The sequence below is a fragment of the Girardinichthys multiradiatus genome, chromosome 1 (genome assembly GCF_021462225.1).
Source record: "Girardinichthys multiradiatus isolate DD_20200921_A chromosome 1, DD_fGirMul_XY1, whole genome shotgun sequence".
Classification (NCBI taxonomy): domain Eukaryota; kingdom Metazoa; phylum Chordata; class Actinopteri; order Cyprinodontiformes; family Goodeidae; genus Girardinichthys; species Girardinichthys multiradiatus.
This window is the reverse complement of record NC_061794.1, coordinates 49,392,522-49,410,466: the sequence shown is the minus strand read 5'-3', so window position 1 is coordinate 49,410,466 and position 17,945 is coordinate 49,392,522. Positions and strand designations below refer to the sequence as shown.

Genomic DNA, 17,945 nt, shown 5'->3' with positions numbered 1-17,945 from the left:
GAGGCGAGGTGATTGGTCGGCAGTTAGGCAGCTTTTAATGTTTCTTGAGTTTCATCATGAACTGTTGCACTTGGAAATTTAAATATTTCAATAAAAACTGAAAAAAAAATTAGATGATTTATAGATAAAATTAATTGCAGTTTGTGATTTACACATTTAATAATGTAATTGTGTGTTTGGCACATTTATATAAATAGACTAAATGTTTTTATTTATTGAAACGTATCCATCTATGAATGGATGACTGGATTATGGCTGGTTTTGGCTTTCTTACAAACAGAAGGATTGCTCTGATGATAGTCAGAAAGAAAGAAAACTGAAACTGGGAGGAAAAAACTCTGAAAGACCTCCAGAAAACGCGTTGATTCAACTTGAACAGACTACAGAAAGCCTGGCTGCTTGGAAGGAGCTCAGAAACAGATCCAGAACTTTGAACGGTTCTGGCTCTGTGCTCGGTCATGGATTCAGTGTCAGAGTGAGACCTCTGTCTTTCCTGACTGTCCTCGCAGCTCTCCTCCCTGTTAGACGCTTGTAGCCTGCTAGCTGGCAGCACTCCGGGAACATGGCCATGTCGCAGGCTCTGTCTGAGGAGGAGTTCCACCGGATGCAGGTGAGAAGGACCAGCTGGACGGGTTGGTTTTAGTCCACAGGGTGGCTTTTAGGTAGAGCGAACACCTGAGGGCAGAGGCAGCCAGGTCGAGCATCACTGCTGGAGTCGTTAGCGCTCCGTGCTAACCGTTAGCCGCTCAGGTGGAGCTGGTGAAGGGAGCTAGCTGATTGGGGATGGAGCTGCGGGGCTGGAGATGTTTATCTGAAGCTGCCAGGACCGGAGGATTCCGTGTGAGCCTTTACATCTGTCAGAATGATGAACACTCTGTTTTCATTAGCTGTCAGCTAGTTAGCCTCTGCTGCTAACCGTTATTTTGCTGCCGGGCATGCGGCTAAAGTGCCAGTCTGCTGAGAGTCACGGGGTCTGAGTGAGGCAGCTATCCGTGTTTTGGTTCAGCTGCGGCGGTCACTGGTTGAGCACAGGCCCCTGGTGTTAGCAGGAATATGACCGAGAAAACAAATAGTGATTAGCTTATTTAGTTCCAGGATAAAACTGACTCATCAGTCAGGTGATGCTGGAGGAAGGAAGCTGGAATAACACACCAGGACATCCGTGTACAAACACTGCCGTTGTTCTAATGTAAGTCAGGAGATAAGGAGCGTTGTTCACTTTCAGACGTTTTCATAAGTTCTCCACATGTTGGACGTCTGAAGACAAGGGAGATAAAAGGCAGTAGAAGCTGCTGCTCCTGTCTGTCTCACTGTGAGACAGACAGGAGCAGCAGCAGCAACGCTCCAAGAGCAGAGCTACTGAAGGTGATGAGTTCAAGTACCTGGAGTCCAAAGCAACACCAAGAGCACAAGAGACCTGGCAGAGTGGAGGGGATGGACACCATGAGGGGTCATCAGTTACAGAACAAGATCTGCTGGTGAGAAAGGAAAAGTAGAGTCCTGCTGTGGTTGATGGTCTGGAGACATGGCTTCTAACACAAAGATGGCAGCTGTAGATGTTCAGGTTTTCTTTGTTGGACGCAAAATGGACAAAATTGGACATGTGTTTATCAGAGGGACAGCTCAAGTTGGAGACCAAATTAAGACCGGTGGGACTGAGGTGATTTAGACGTGCAGGGGTGGGAGAGTGGACATATTACCAAGGAGGAGGGACAGAGGAAGACTACAGAGAAGTTTCATGGAGACACAAAGACAACATGAACTCAACAATATTTGAAATATTGTCAAGAAAATTTCAGCAAACCTAATATGAAGTTCAATCAACCTCGAGTTTGTTAACCTTGAGTTACGCTCGTTCACAGGCGCAGTGAAAAGACATCATCAGTAGAGCACTGATCCACTAATTCACCATGGCAACCAGTGAGGAGAAGCCCTCATGATGATGCTGCTGCAGCAGGAAATCCTTTAAGCTTTCAAACCACAGGTTTCTGAAAAAAACACCTGCTAGCTCCCAGGTCATTTTCACATAGTCCGTTACCATGGTGATAGACTCAGACTCAGCTCTCCATCTGGAACGGAGGATAATACTTTGTTAAAAGTGTCTTACAGTAACGTCCTGACCTTCCTAACATGGTCAAGATGGACACGGTGGACTAAAAGTTACACAAAACGTTTTTCAGTAAAAATGGAAAATTCACATCATCAATATATTCAGAAATAAAATCCTTAACTGCTGTTCAATCTCCCAAGTTGTTACTTGAGTAGTGAGAGTAGGACAGCCTGAAGCACCTTCCTGAAGTTGATAAGAGGCGTTCCTCAGGCAGAACATTAGAAAAGTCTGTTGCAGAAAACCCAGACTTTCCCTCAATCCAGGGTTAACTTACTCTGAGTTTTCACATAACCCACTTCCTGGAATACCCCCCAGGTCTGGAAAAGTGTAGAAACAGACGATGGGGTTTTAGAACAAATCTGTGTTTCCAGATGTTTTTAAGATAAAAAGCTAAAATGAAACCAGAGCAATTTTGGCCTCTGATAATAATTTCACCTTCTGTCTCCTGAGTCATCTGGTTTACAAACTGACGCTCCTACAACTTCAGATGTTCGATGTGTCTCAGCTGATGAGAAGCTGATAAGGACGGTGAACCCGGTCACTTTTTACACCATAAACTTGTTACGACGGTTCTCTGCCGTCAGTCTTCTCTCGGTCCTCAGATTCTGTCCGTTGTCTCTAATGTCATTTAAGGCTGTGCCTTGAATGAAGAGGAACTACATGGGAACAAGGCTGGTAGTTGAACACTTTGAGATGTTTATAATGAAGGTTAAAGAGAAACAGTTGAAGCCGTTGGTCCTCTCAGTGTTTTTCACCCCTCTGTAGATAAATGTTGGTCGTGTGACCCAGTTTGCCTCGGTGGTTTGTTCCTATTGGGTGGCTCACCTGTGCAGGTAGTCACTCACGGCAGGCCGAACATTTCCTGGTCCAGAGGTGTGGGTTAATGTTTAACAATGAAAACAACCCGGCTTCTCGGGTCAGCGGGTGTTGTGCTGATATGGTCGCCGTCACGTTGCAGCCTAGATTGAACTAATGAATTTATCTGTGATCAGTTATTCTGTTGATCATTTTATTAGTTATTCTATCAATCATTGGACTTTGACCTCAGAGAAGTTTCCAGCTCACAATTCATGCTACAGCAGCTCCATCATCAATGAAGATCAGCTATATGAGACCCAACCATGACACTCCCACCACCATGTTTAACAGATGAACTGCTTTGCTTTGGATCTTGACCACTTATCTTCTGATCCAGGTTCTTCCTGATCTTTCCTATGGAGAACACCCTGTTCCAGACCTCCATAGCCTCCTCTGAAGACGTTTTCTCACACTGCTTCTCAGTTCCTTGTGGTGGAGGAATAAAGTCTTTCATCTTTGTTCGTGGAATCACAGCTCCTGGGTTCAGAGCAGAGGGAAACATTTTAACGCTGCTGATTCTTGTGTCCTGTGGTTATTAAAGAGCTGCTGCTGTTGTGTCACTAAGGTTATCTAGGTTATAATGGCCACCTCTGTGTCCCTCTGTTCAGCAGGTACGTTGGTTCCAGTAAGGAAACCTCTTTTGTGCGCTCATCCTGTGCTTGTTTGTGTTCAGGCTCAACTGTTGGAGCTGCGGACTCAGAACTACCAGCTGTCTGATGATCTCAGGAAGAACTCTGCAGGTAAAACGTAGCTCATAATATTTTGACTGAATGACAACACGATCCAAGTCCTGTAACTGCAGAACCAGCCCACATCCTCAGCTCTCCACTACCATGCTTTACAGCTGTTATGGGGTGTTTGTGCTAATCTGCTGTGTTTGGTTTCCTCCATCATGGTTCTGTCCATTATGGTCAGTTGTTTCTGCTGTGGTCTCATCAGTCCAGAGGACATTGTCCCAGAAGTCTTGTCCTTCATCCAGATGCTGCTTTGCTAACTCAAGTCCTAAGTCTTTTTTTAGAGAGAAGATGGTTTCTCCTTAACCCTTCCAAGCACCCAGGCTGGTTCAGTGTCTTGACCTTTAACCTGCTAACCGAAGCCTGTAGAGTCTCAGATGGATTTTGGGTTTTTGATCATTTGTCTGTTTTTTCAGCAGACCCTGACTGTTTGTGGCGTAAATGCTACAGAAGCAGGGATGATGGATCTTTTCAAACTATTTTGGCTTCCTTGCCGACACAATCTGAAATTTCACTTTGGAAATGATTTAAAATGAGTTTACCTTCAAGCAGCTGTTTTTGTTGTGTGATAATCTTTCACTGCAGTGGGAGTTCTCTCCTGAGGCGGTTCTAGGACTGTCATTATTTGGTTCTCATTTCTGTTGTCAGTGTGTGGGACCTACAAGCCTCCTAGTAGATCCTCTGACCTTGAGGATATCGAAGCAGAATATGCAGTCATTGTTAGGAGCTTTGAGACCTTACTCAGAGCCAAACCCTGATAATCAGACATCTGGGTCAGAGCTTCTCTGCACCTGCAGCTTCCTGGGACCGTTCTGCAGCTCACAGACTGGTTCCAAAATGCTGGAAAACTGGAGACAGGAGCAAGGGCGGTGTGAAGGATGGCCTGTGTGTTCTGGTCCAAGAGGGGAACTGCTGCACTGCTTATAAGAACACTTCTTTGCTTCATGCAGGAGCAGGTTTAGTTCTTCTACATTCACTTTGTTCTGTGTGGTAACTTGTGGTCACGTGTTTCAGAGCTGAACGCCGTCCGTCAGAAGCACGGAGTTCTGGAGAGAGATTTCATCAAAGCTCAGAAGGTGATTATTATGGATTGATTCGTGATCATTTATCGGTCTGACTCATATGATTCATCCAGATGTTTGTGTTTATTTCATCCTAGGCTTTAAATAAAAGCAAAAAAGCTCAGGTAAGTTAATCTTCTGGTTACTATGGTTACTTCAGCTAGTTTAATTTTAATAAAGCATCACCGGTGTCGTTTAATAATGCAGATTATATGTTGCTTTCCTGCTACAGGAAGTAGATGCTCTGCTGAGTGAGAATGAGATGCTGCAGGGGAAGCTGCACAGTCAGGAGGAGGACTTCAGGCTGCAGAACACCACCCTAATGACCGAACTCTCCAAGGTACATCTTCAGGGGATGGCGGGTCAAAACTGCTTTCAAATTCTAGTGTGTTTCCTGACATCGCTGTTCCTGCAGCTGTGCACGCAGATTGAGCAGCTGGAACAGGAGAACCAGCGTCTAAAAGAAGGTGGAGGAGCCTCGGTTCTCAACCCAGCTCCTAACTCCACCTCTGGCCCTCTAGATGGAGAGCTGCTTCGCCTCCAGGCTGAGAACTTCGCCCTGCAGAAGAAACTGAAAGGTGAGTTGTCAGAGCTACGGGTTCATTTAGGGACCAGATGCTGCTGATTTGAGCTGCAGACAGCTTCAGTCTGAGCACATTGTCCTGAAGCTCTCTGTCGCATTGAGAGAATTACCTTAAAAACAAGAAACCAACTGATAAGAGTGAAGCTGCTAACTGTCATGTTCTCAGTCCAGATTTAAAGGAACTGACAGTTTCTGAACGTCTCAGGTTTTCAGGAAGTTTGTTCCAGAGCTGAGGAGCATAGAAGCTAAATGCTGCCTGACCTTGTTTAGTTCTGGTTCTGGGAACATTGAGTAAGCAGGTCTCTGAAGACCTGAGGTGGTCTACAAGGTTCCTACCTGACTGTTGTCTTTACAACATCATGGCTTCTCACACTTAACAAAGAAAGGACTTGCCAAACTCAAGATTTCACTCTTTCTTCTTTTGCGTTATTTCAAACAGTCTTCAGGAAGGTTGTGAATTAGAGGAAAGGTGAAACACGGGTAGCCTTTCTTTCCCTTTGAATTCACTGATGCTGATTAGCTCAGATTGCACTGACCTGCTGAGGTGCACCACAGAGCAGGACACTGACAGCCACACCCTGAAGCAGACCACCACAACACTGACCAGCAACTCAAAGATCATTCAGAGATCTTTGTGGACCAATAGCAGAATTTTAAAATCTATTCTTTAACAAAGAGGGATTAAAATAAACTGTTATGATATGATCCAGTTGATGGTTCTGGTCAGGTTTATTTTTTGCAGAGACCCATAAAGACATCAATATACAATAATCTAACCTGTGGTGAAATAAAAGCATGCAGGAGTTCGTACTCGTACTCGTCGTCTTCCGCTTATCCAGGACCGGGTCGCGGGGGCAGCAGACTCAGCAGAGACGCCCAGACGTCCCTCTCTCCAGACACCTCCTCCAGCTCCTCCAGGGGGAGCCCAAGGCGTTCCCAGGCCAGCCGAGAGACATAGTCCCTCCAGCGTGTCCTGGGCCGTCCCCTGGGCCTCCTCCCGGTGGGACGTACCTGGAACACCTCCCGAGGAAGGCGTCCAGGAGGCATCCGGTATAGATGCCCGAGCCACCTCAACTGGCTCCTCTCGATGTGGAGGAGCAGCAGCTCTACTCCGAGCTCCTCCAGGATGGCCGAGCTCCTCACCCTATCTCTAAGGGAGTGCCCGGCCACCCTACGGAGGAAGCTCATTTCAGCCGCTTGTATCCAGGATCTCGTTCTTTCAGTCATGACCCAAAGTTCATGGCCATAGGTGAGAGTAGGAACGTAGACCGATCAGTAAATTGAGAGCTTCGCTTTTCAGCTCAGCTCTCTCTTCACCACAACGGACCGGCACAGTGCCCCCATTACTGTGGCAGCCGCACCGATCCGTCTGTCGATCTCCCGCTCCATTCTTCCCTCACTCGTGAACAAGACCCCGAGATACTTAAACTCCTCCACTTGAGGCAGGAACTCCCCTCCAACCTGAAGAGGACAAGCCACCCTTTTCCGGTCGAGAACCATGGCCTCGGACTTGGAGGAGCTGATCTTCATCCCAGTCTCTTCACACTCAGCTGTGAACCGCCCCAGTGCATGGTGTAGGTCTTGGCTAGAGGAGGCCAGCAGGACCACGTCATCTGCAAAAAGAAGAGACGAAATCCACTGGTCCCCAAACCAGACCCCCTCCGGCCCTTGGCTGCACCTAGAAATCCTGTCCATAAAAGTTATGAACAGGACCGGTGACAAAGGGCAGCCCTGCTGGAGTCCAACATGCACCGGGAACAGGTCCGACTTAGTGCCGGCAATGCGGACCAAACTCCTGCTCCGCTTGTACAGGGACCGGATGGCCCCTAATAAAGGGCCCCCGATTCCATACTCCTGGAGCACCCCCCACAGGGCATCATGAGGGACACAGTCAAATGCTTTCTCCAGGTCCACAAAACACATGTGAACTGGTTGGGCAAACTCCCATGAACCCTCGAGTACCCTGTAGAGGGTATAGAGCTGGTCCAGTGTTCTAAAACCACACTGTTCCTCCTGAAACCGAGGTTCGACTACCGGTCGGACTCTCGTCTCCAATACCCTGGCGTAGGCCTTACCAGGGAGGTTGAGGAGTGTGATCCCCCTGTAGTTGGAACACACCCTCCGGTCACCTTTCTTATGAAGAGGGACCACCACCCCAGTCTGCCAGTCCAGAGGCACTATCCCCGACCGCCACACAATGTTGAAGAGGCGTGTCAACCATGACAGCCCAACAACATGCAGAGACTTGAGGTACTCAGGGCAGATCTCATCCACCCCCGACGCCCTGCCACCGTGGAGCTTTTTAACCACCTCGGTGACTTCAGCCTGGGTGATGAAAGAGTCCAACCCCGAGTCCCCAGCCTCTGTTTCCACCAGGGAATGCGTGATGGCAGGATTGAGGAGATCCTCGAAGTACTCCTTCCACCACCCGATAATGTCCCCAGTCGAGGTCAGCAGCCTCCCACCCCCACTATAAACAGTGTTGACGAAGCACTGCTTCCCCCTCCTGAGGCGCCGGACGGTTTGTCAGAATTACTTCGAGGCCAACCGGTAGTCCTTCTCCATGGCCTCACCGAACTCCTCCCAGGCCCGAGTTTTTGCCTCTGCCACAGCCCGGGCCGCAGCACGCTTGGCCTCACGATACCCGTCAGCTGCCTCAGGAGTCCCACAAGTTAGAACACTGTAAACAGAACCTCTGGACATGGTGACACACTATGAACCTGCCTAACTTTTTATCTAAAAAAACTGAGCAGCGTAGGATGATCATCCAGTGTGGTTAGAGAAGCAGCAGGAAATGTGAATGTCCAAGGAGGAGTTAATGAACCTCTGCAGGTAAATTCTCCTTTGGCAGAAGCAGGTAGAAGCTCCTGCAGATGTTCCAGTTTGATCAACGTGGTTCAGAGCTCTTCTTCACCTGCAGCTCTTCAGGAGCGCTTTGACAGGGAGCTGGAGAGACAGACCATTGCCCATGGCAACCAGAGCGCCACCACCGGGACAGATGAGTCAGCTGACACCAATGGACTCTCTGATGTCGCAGCAGGCATGGAGGAGGCAGCACCACTAGAAGGAATCAATCAGAGACAGGGACAGGTGAGTCACCCGCAGCAAAGCTGGATCAGATGGTTCTGTTTAATTCAGCTGATGGTCCTTCGGACTGATTCTGTTTAACGACTGATTTTCCTTCCAGGAATCGGTCCAATGAATTCTTTTTAATTCTGCAAAATGTTTCTTTTGGTTCAAAGAACTGAACTATCTGAGAAATGTCCAAGTTTAACACTAGAACTCCCAAGCCCGTCAATTTGACGTCGAGCATTCTTGATGCGTGGTGGTGATGACGCTATAAAATTATGGTTTTGACAAGAATTAATAATAATTCAATGTGATGTAAAATTGAACTATTATTAGACATCATAGGTTTTGGGAGAGGCGGGTTCACCCTGGACAGGTCACTGGTCCATCGCAGGGCAACACAGAGACACACAGGACAAACAACCAGGCACACCTAAGGGCAATTTAGAGAGACCCATTAACCTAACAGTCATGTTTTTGGACCGTGGGAGGAAACCGGAGTACCCGGTAAGAACCCATGATGGTTTGTTATTTATGAACAGTACTGAAAAATAACAGACTAGCGGGTAAATAAAAAAACAAAAAGCTTTCCTAATCTGACCAAAAGCTGGACAGCTCCATGTTGCGCCCCCTCTCACTCCGCAGACATAAACCAGTTCTAAAAACACCTTCAGCTCATCCACACTCGTCCCAGAAGGAATCATCTCCTAAAACTCTGCAGACCTGATCAGGATGAGCATTTTGGCGTCCGACAAGCAGAAGAATAAACCAGAGTTATGGCTATCAAACCTGAAGGCCCTGGGAGTTCTAGTGTTTACGTACAAATAATGACATATTCTGTGAACCTGACTAGAACCTTTGTAGAACATCTCTAGAACCTGACTAGAACCTGTCTAGAACCTGACATACAGACCACTCAAATACTAGAGCGCAGATCGGTAGGCAACTTGAGGTTAAGTGCCTTGCCCAGGGGCACATCGACATATGGAATCGAACCCACAACCTTTTGATTGCAAGACGACTACTCTTCCACAGTCGCCCCGACTAGAACTTGTCTAGAATGTGTTTAAAACCCGACTAGTACATGTTTAGAATTGATCCAGAACCCATCTAGAACCTGCAGCTGTGTGTTGGTGACGTGTCGATCTGTGAGTGAATCAGTTTGTGTTTGTGTCTGTCAGACAGAGACTTGGCTCCAGCAAACAGAGAAGCAGCTTCACGGTGAGTTTCTCACTTTATTTTATGAGGGAGAATCACTGGACCAACCATGAACTACAACAAATTGGGTTCAAATCTATGGAAGCAAATCGTTACCATATTTCAAATGAAAAAGCATTTCTGGAATTGCTTTTTCATTTGAAATATGGTAACGATTTGCTTCCATAAAAATCAACCTGAAAATGTTCCTGTTTGGAAATGAGTAAAAAGAAATCAGGATGTTTGTTTTCACTTCACAAAACAACAGCTGCAACAACAGGGAGTTTTGGTCCAGAAATATGATCGCTGAGAATAAACAACTCAAACATAATTATGTCAAATTATTCTTCCACATTTAAATTTCCTTTCAAACTGGTTGATTTTTATTCATGGCGCTCCTGTTGTTTTCAGCTGGAATCATTCTTCTTTTTATTAAAAAGTCTAAAAAACCTGCTTTATTCTATTAAAGAACATAGAGCTGGTTCTGTTTGGTTCTGTTCTTTAACAGAAACATTGATTTTTACATGAAACAGAACTCTTTGGTTCTGAGAAAACCAAACATCCAGTCAGAACCTTTTCTGTCTTCCATGTGAGCTGAATTTCAGTGTGTTCTGAATGAATGTCTGGTTGACCCAGAACCAAAGTGAGAGGTTCTGATGGTCTGAACTTGCTGCACAAACATGATGATAAACATGATGCTGAGGCTGCAGCTGAGAGCAGAGAAGGTTGGAGGCTTCATCACCAGATGTTTCCATGGCAACAGATACCATGAGCTACAATAAACAGAAGGGTTCTGTTGAGCAGTTCTGATGGCATAGCAGACTGTGGGGGAGGGGCCTCAAAGTGCAAGAAGAAGGTGTTCCTCTGCCAGCATGATGTGAGGTTCATGATTGTGCTGGTCGTGTTCCTGAAGTTGGTAAAATGCTGGAAGTTCTGCTGCCACATCTGCTGCAGAACTTTATGGAACAAATGATTATGTATTTTATTTTGTAGCCCAGTTTTGCCTTCCTGACCCCCTGTTCAGGTCAGTGGTAGCATCGCTGAATGGTTCCCTGGTACCAGACCAGAAGGTGCAGTTGGCCTGAGGAGGGCTTCTGAGCTGTGCTTCTCAGAGGCAGACTCCATAGTTGATGAAGGACCACTTGGGGCCACGCCACATCGGTCTATGTGGTGCTCAGACTGGCCTAAGTGAGGGAAGGGTATGGTTCTGATATGGTTCTGATTCCTCGTCTGGTTGTACATCTTAGCTGCTGGTAGAATCTGGGCGGAACAGCGATAGTATGAAGACCATCAGGGTTCCTTAAAGGATTAAAGAGGATTTCTAAAAACTCTTTAGGTTTTGGCCTGGTAAAGTTGATGATGTTCTGATCTTCTGAGCTGCTGTGCTGCTCTCAGCACCTCAGTGGGTCATCTTTGTGCTGCAAGATTCATGAAGAATGAAGATGAGCAGAACCCTCACCTATTAAGGTTCACACCCCGTCTCTGCTGTAACACCTGATCTTTGGTTCCTGCTTCTGTCTGAGTTGATGTGGAGAGAGTTTAGCTTTCTGAGTGTAGAGCAGAGAGCTGGATCAGGGCGGACACACACTACCAGGTTTAAACCTCAGAACCCAAACTAAAGCTCAGCACCAATCAGAACCAACTTATCCAGGTAAACCTGGTAGGTATCCACCCAGTGATCATCTGAGATGTTCTCTGACTATAATTAGTCCAACGTGTCTCCATCTGCTGAGTACCTTCAGTGCAGATTAGAGAGATTCTTATGGACCTCCTGGTCACAGGAACTCACCCTGAGCACTTAAGTCTCTTTACACTAGAACCATACTCACACGTTCATCCAGAGATGCACAGTTCCGTGGGGAACTTGGGGTTAAGTGCCTTGCCCAGGGGCAAGAGGAAGCTGGAATCCATCCCACAACCTTCAAATTGCCAGACGACTATTCACTGATCCAAGCTTCGTATTGCTATAATTCAACCAAAGCTGTCAGAAGAACAGAAAATGATCACTTCTAGTTCTGGTTCTGTGTGAATCCAGTGAGTTCACCTGAGTCCAGAGGCTGACTGTTGCTTCAGTGGCACAGAACTCAGCCCGCCTCCTGCCAGAGACTTCTAAAGGCTAAGAGTTTAAATTCTGAGAGTCAGAACCATAAATCAACAAAAGGTCCAGTTTTCCTCCAGATGACCAGGTTTAAAGACATCACTGATGGGCTGACCTCAACAAGAAGGGAACCTGCTTTGATACAGAACCTCATTGTCATTGGAGTAGAACATGTCAGGTCCGTTTTTTAAAATTCACAAACATTCCAGAACCAGGACCAGTTAATAAACTGGCTTCTCTGACAACATGAACTTGGAGAGTTCTACTGGACTTCATTCAGCTGCACCAGTCTGTAGGAAGCAGCATGATTCTGACAGTCAAACTGGTTTTTAGGTTCTGCTTGACCCACACTTTGTTCATGGATGTGCATCACTGTGGCGCCAGAACAAAGTTGTTATTTACAAGTCTTGTAAATTCCGGTCTGGATGGATGAACATATTTTAATCAGCATGAACATTTTATGTTTAAAATCAGAAGAGGACCCGTCTGGACCTGCCTCAACCCGCCTCCTTCTGGGGAATGTTCTGATGCATGCAAACTCAGACATAACAACCTTGTAATTGTACAAGTAATGATGTGATCCAGTGAAGAGGAACTGGGAATTGTGTCCAGGCTGTTCATTGGTTCTGTTACCCCCATGAAGCTGCTCAGATGTCAGCATTAGAGTTCTGAAGAACCCGTCCCAGCGGCTGGAGTTCAGATAGATGTACCATCAGTACACGATGCAGGGGATGCTGTCTAAAGGTGTGGTGTAGTGTGTGTCCGTCCTAATGAACTGCCCCTGCTGTGTGTAGCGCCCCCTTTAGGCTGCATAGAGAAGATTGTAGCTAAGCAGGCAGCTGTAGACTGGTCGGCTGCTCTCTGTCCAATAACTCACTGCTTTGGACCAGAGCTGGAGATGGCCCTGAACACGGAGCAGGAAGAGAAGAGGCTGCTGAGGGAGCAGGTCCACACACTGGAGGTAACCCTACACACACACACTGTACATCTGTCTGTGTAAGGGAGTCATTGCAGAGGTAGAGAGCAGCTGTTGAAACATAAAAATGTTCCTCCAGATGTTCCTGACAGATGCTGTAAGGAACATCATTCAGTTCTATTCAGTTTTATTTATATAGCACCAATTCACAACACATGTTGTCTCAAGGTTCTTCATAAAGTCAGGTTCATACATTCCAATTAATCGTAACCATTGAACAGTTCAGTCAGATTCAGTTATTTATTCAAATTGGATAAAAAGTTTTTCTATCTAAGGAAACCCAGCAGATTCCATCCAGTCAGTGACTTGCAGCATTCACTCCTCCTGGATGAGCATGTAGAGACAGTGGACAGTCACTGGTGTTGACTTTGCAGCAATCCCTCATACTGAGCATGCATGTAGCGACAGTGGAGAGGAAAAACTCCCTTTTAACAGGAAGAAACCTCCAGCAGAACCAGAACCAGGCTCAGTGTGAGCGGCCATCTGCCACGACCGACTGGAGGTTAGAGAGAACAGAGCAGAGACACAAAGAGAACAAAGAAGCACTGATCCAGGAGTACTTTCTATGGGAAGGAAAAGTAAATGTTAATGGATGTAGCTCCTTTAGTCGTTTCATCTAGAAAGAAAGAACAGATAAACTCTGATCCAGTTTTCAAGGTTAGAGTCTGAAAGAGAGAACATAGAGTTAGTTACAGTAGAAGCTCAGTCAGTAGCCATGTCTAGGAGAGAGAAAGGGTTAAACACTGAAAGACAGGGCTATGTGGATCATCTGTAGAAGGTGAGCATTAAGTTGTTGCCAGCAGAAGCTTGGACGATTCCCCTCTCCAGAAAGGTGTCACAGGTAGACACAGAGTCAGGCCAGGTGTAGCTTCTAGGAAGAGAAAAGAGAGAACAAAGTTAAAAGCTGAAATAACAGCAAATAATGCAAAATTAGAGAGTAGTATGAGAATGTAGCGAAGAGGGTGAAAGTGGTCATTATGTCCTCCAGCAGCCTAAACCTATAGCAGCATAACTACACAGATAGTTTCAGTTCAGATTATTTAGTTAAACAGCGCTTATTTACAACAATGTCGTCTCAAGGAACCTCACAAAGGGTCCCACTGATGGTCATTGTTATACTAAAAACCACAAGGATCAGGATACCTCTCTCTGTCAGACTGATTATAACCATTGGAAAAGAGAAGGGGTCATACAGGTAGCAGAAATGGAGGGTGTGTTTGCACCTCAACCATAACTGAGCCGGTTTAGGCTAAACCTGATTCCCCCTTACTCCAACCAACAGGGAGGGAAGAAGACTCCCTCCCTGGTAAACTAAGCCACTCTAACTATAAGCTTTATCAAAAAGGAAAGTTTTAAGCCTAGCCTTAAAAGTAGACAGGGTGTCTGCCTCACGGACTAAAACTGGTTAATCATATCTAAAATGGGGCTGGTAATCAGAGGGAACACTTCCTTAAATAATTTGGTTGAGATTGGATCTAACATACAAGTTGAAGGTTTAGATGAAGCTAATATTTCTGATAACTCAGGAAGCTCCACAGGATCAGAACAGTCCAAACACAAATCAGGTACTACAGTTATTTCCAATGTTGTCTCACTTGCTGAGGATGAAGTAATCATCTTCAGGAGTATGTCAAAGATTTTATTTTTAATAGAATCAATTTTATTTAAGAAGAATCCCATAAAGTCATGACTGCTAAGAGCTAAGGGAATGGATGGCTCAACAGAGCTATGACTCTGTGTAAGTTTAGCAACTGTACTAAAGAGAAACCTAGGATTATTCTTGTTCTCTTCTATTAATGATGAGAAATAAGCTGTTCTAACTTGGTGAAGTGTCTTTTTATACAACAGTAGGCTATTTTTCCAGATTAAGTAGGAATCCTCTAGGTGTTTAGAGCGCCATTTTCTCTCCAATTTTCTAACATTGTGCTTTAAAGTACGCAGCTCTGAATTAAACCAAGGAGCTAGCCTGCTATGAATAATTACCTTCTTTTTCAAGGGGGCTGCATTGTCTAATGCATCACGCAATGATGAAGAAACACTATGAACAAAAGAATCAATTTGTGAAGGGGCAGAAACAAAATTATTGCCCTCCACTGTGTTTTTCAGTGATAATGAGGAAATTAAAAGTGGAACAGATTCTTTAAAGGTTGTTACAGCATCACCTGATAATGATCTACTATAATGAAATTTTCTTTCAGGTGTGGAGTACTCGGTTAAATTAAACTCAATGGTTATTAAGAAATGGTCAGACAGGACAGGGTTATGAGAAAATATTGTAATGTCTTTACACTCAATGCCATATGTCAGCACAAGGTCCAGAGAATGAAGACAAAGGTGGGTAGGTTTGTTAATGTTTTGATCAAAGCCAATTTAGTCTAAGATAGCATTAAAGGCTATATTTAGGCTATCACTTTCAGCGTCTACATGAATGTTAAAATCCCCCACTATAATAACTTTATCTGTATTTAACACTAAATCAGATAAAAGGTCTAAAAACTGATCTAAAAATTGAGAGTAAGGGCCTGGTGGACGGTACAAAACAACAAACAGAAGTGGTTTTAGTGCTTTGCAATTTGGATGAGGAAAACTAAGGATTAAATATTCAAAAGAGTTGTAGCTATTGATTGGTCTGGGACTAATCAATAAATCAGACTGAAAGATGGTTGCTACTCCTCCTCCTCGCCCAGTAATTTGAGGAATGTGAAAATTTTAATAATTAGTAGGAGTTGACTCATTTATAGTAACATAATCCTCTTGCTGCAGCCAGGTTTCTGTGAGGCAAAATAAATCAATCTGATTGTCACAAATCAGGTCACTAACTAACAAAGTCTTTGAAGAGAGAGATCTTATGTTCAGTAAGCCACATTTAATTGTTTTATTTTTCTTTTTAGTCTAAGTTGTGTTTATTTTTATTAGATTTTCCTGATTTCCTCCTTTTAGATTATTTTTTAATCTATTCAATTTTGGTCATGGGCGAGACACTGTCTTAATAGGGTAATGGGTGGGCAGCAGTACAGAAGCTGCAGAGAGGAGTGTTAAACTACGACCCTGATTCCTGGTCTGAACCCTGAACCATTCAATGGGTTTTTGTTTCTTTGAATAATTTTAACCAGAATTTAATTTTTTGTTCTGTTTTTAGTTATTTTTATTTTGACAATTTGGATTTTTCCTCTAATCTTTAAAAATGTTAACAATCTCCTGATTTCTGAGTTCATCCTGAAAAGGATCACATGGTTCCTGACCTGCAGCAGAAGATGCTCGGAGCAGAACTTCTCTACTACAGCGTAAACTCAGCTGTTTGCTGTAGTAACTCAGATGCCGATAAAGTCTAGTTTAATTCCCACATCATTGATGATAACGGAATAGGAATCCCAGGGAATTCTGTACGTTCTTTTTCCATTGCCTAGAAAGGCCAGGACCATTTATTTAAATCAGCTGAATGACGTCTGGGGAAGAAAACTGCAATACACCTCAAGCCCAGCAGATGGCATTACTCCTTTACTCCGTTTAAAAGACAGTTGGCTAATAGGTATTTTTTTGTTTCAGCTGATAACTAATAGATGATGAGCAGCTTTAGAATTATACAGTTGATTAATTCCTTTCTTTATTTCTTAAGTTGCTCTGGATCCATAAGCAGTAGATACTGCATGATTCATTCACAATAACTACTAAACACTGATTGACACACTTATTTTTCTTTTATTATCATCAGGTAAACTCATATCAGATAACTGCAGAACATGTTTTTAAGTAAACCTTTTATTAGAATTAAAAACTGATAATCAGTCCAGAATTAAAAAGAATTACTACCTTGACTGTCTAATCATAAGCAAATATTTAAATAAAGTAGGAGACATTTAGAGAGTAAAGGATGACAGGATTATGGAGCTTCTAGGAGACTGCATGCAAACCTGGAACTGCGGTCTCTCCTCCTGCAGAGCTGTCTGCCTTAAACTATGAAAAATTAAAAATATTAAACAGTTCATACTCTACTAAGTCAGGTTAATATGAAAAGACAGTCATAGGAAAATGTTTTTTTTTTTTTTATGTACGTGGAAAATTACACTGATCTTTAAAACATTTGTCTTACAATACTGTGTTAAAGTTAATAATTAATGCCAACAATAACTTAAAATGTTACAAATTTCTGCCGAGTTTATATGGATTAAACTTTGAAAACGATTCCTGTTGGATGTAGATGTGGCATTTTGTTGGTTTCAACCCAAATGGTGGCAGATGAAGGAGCCACATGTTGTGTGAGAACAAACTAATCAATTCATGACAGGAACAGCAGCTGCAGAGCCGCCGTGAAGCAGAACAATGTTTTCTTCTCCTATTCAGTGTAATCAGTGTAATGTTTAAAGAACGAAGAAAAAGTTCTGATTCTTACTGTCCTGGAAGTTTGTTGGAAAGCTGCATGTTCAGCTCTTGTGCATTTTCAGAATGTAAATCTGATGCTCCCTCTAAACACCCATCACTCAGCCAAACCCAAGGGTTGAGATGCAGCTCTTCTCCATCCCTCTGGAAAATAAAAGCTGTGAAGGTGAAACCCTCTCCCTGATCTTCTGTCCCTCTTCTCCAGGCATCCAAACAGGCTGACGTCTCCAGACTGCAGGAGGAGATCGCGAAAGTAAGTCCACAGATCCAAACACTAGATCTGAAAATTCCCAGAGAAGATGGGTGTTCAAAGATCTCTGCTCCGTTTGTTTTTCAGCTGTCGGACAAGTTAAAGAAAAAACAGGAGAGGTGAGAGCAGTTTTCTACCTCTGGATCCCATCAATAAAGCTCCTAGATGTTTTCAAGCAGTGCAGATGCATCAAAGTTTAGGGGGATTACCAGGGCTGCTCATAGTTTCAGCTTTACTGTTTGCTGATGGAACCTAGTCTGACGTTTGTTTTGTTTCTGCAGTTTTCAGCGTCTGCAGACTGAGAAGGAGGCTCTGTACAACGACAGCAGGTCAGAAGCAAATGTTGTCACTTCCTCCCTGTTGACCCAACTCTGGCTGACCTGAACCTCACTTCCAGAAACCTCAGAGCAAATTAATGCTGAAATTACCAAAGCAGTGGCTGATGGGAGATGAATCCTCTGGATGCAAATAGCTGATCTTTTTTGTGTCATTTTATAGAAAGTCTCCCAATAAATTAGATGTCATTAAAGTATCTCTAATAATATCATAGTTCAATTTGTCTTAAAGCTGAGAGTTGAGTTTGGATACAGCCCTAAATATTGATCATTTTTAACAAACTTGCATCTATTTTG

General features: G+C 44.3%; 1 protein-coding gene across 6 annotated transcripts in view; it reads left to right on the top strand.

The window, feature by feature from the left end:
* Window positions 1-241: 241 nt before the first annotated feature.
* The window catches only part of gripap1 (GRIP1 associated protein 1), a 51,557-nt gene continuing 33,853 nt past the window's right edge, over window positions 242-17,945 (top strand). For 2 of the 6 annotated variants that reach the window (XR_007037969.1, XM_047363154.1), the window contains exons 1-12: window positions 243-610; window positions 3,642-3,708; window positions 4,717-4,778; window positions 4,862-4,888; window positions 4,996-5,103; window positions 5,179-5,341; window positions 8,267-8,436; window positions 9,597-9,636; window positions 12,505-12,671; window positions 17,269-17,316; window positions 17,401-17,432; window positions 17,595-17,642. Coding sequence is in view for 5 of the 6 variants with exons in the window: in XM_047363154.1 (XP_047219110.1) it covers window positions 563-610; window positions 3,642-3,708; window positions 4,717-4,778; window positions 4,862-4,888; window positions 4,996-5,103; window positions 5,179-5,341; window positions 8,267-8,436; window positions 9,597-9,636; window positions 12,505-12,671; window positions 17,269-17,316; window positions 17,401-17,432; window positions 17,595-17,642 (980 nt within the window). In the remaining variant the exon portion in view is untranslated. Of the gene's footprint in view, window positions 611-633; window positions 1,190-3,641; window positions 3,709-4,716; window positions 4,779-4,861; window positions 4,889-4,995; window positions 5,104-5,178; window positions 5,342-8,266; window positions 8,437-9,596; window positions 9,637-12,504; window positions 12,672-17,268; window positions 17,317-17,400; window positions 17,433-17,594; window positions 17,643-17,945 lie in introns of those variants that run through there. The other 4 variants (XM_047363175.1, XM_047363184.1, XM_047363165.1 and 1 more) reach the window with 4 other exon arrangements.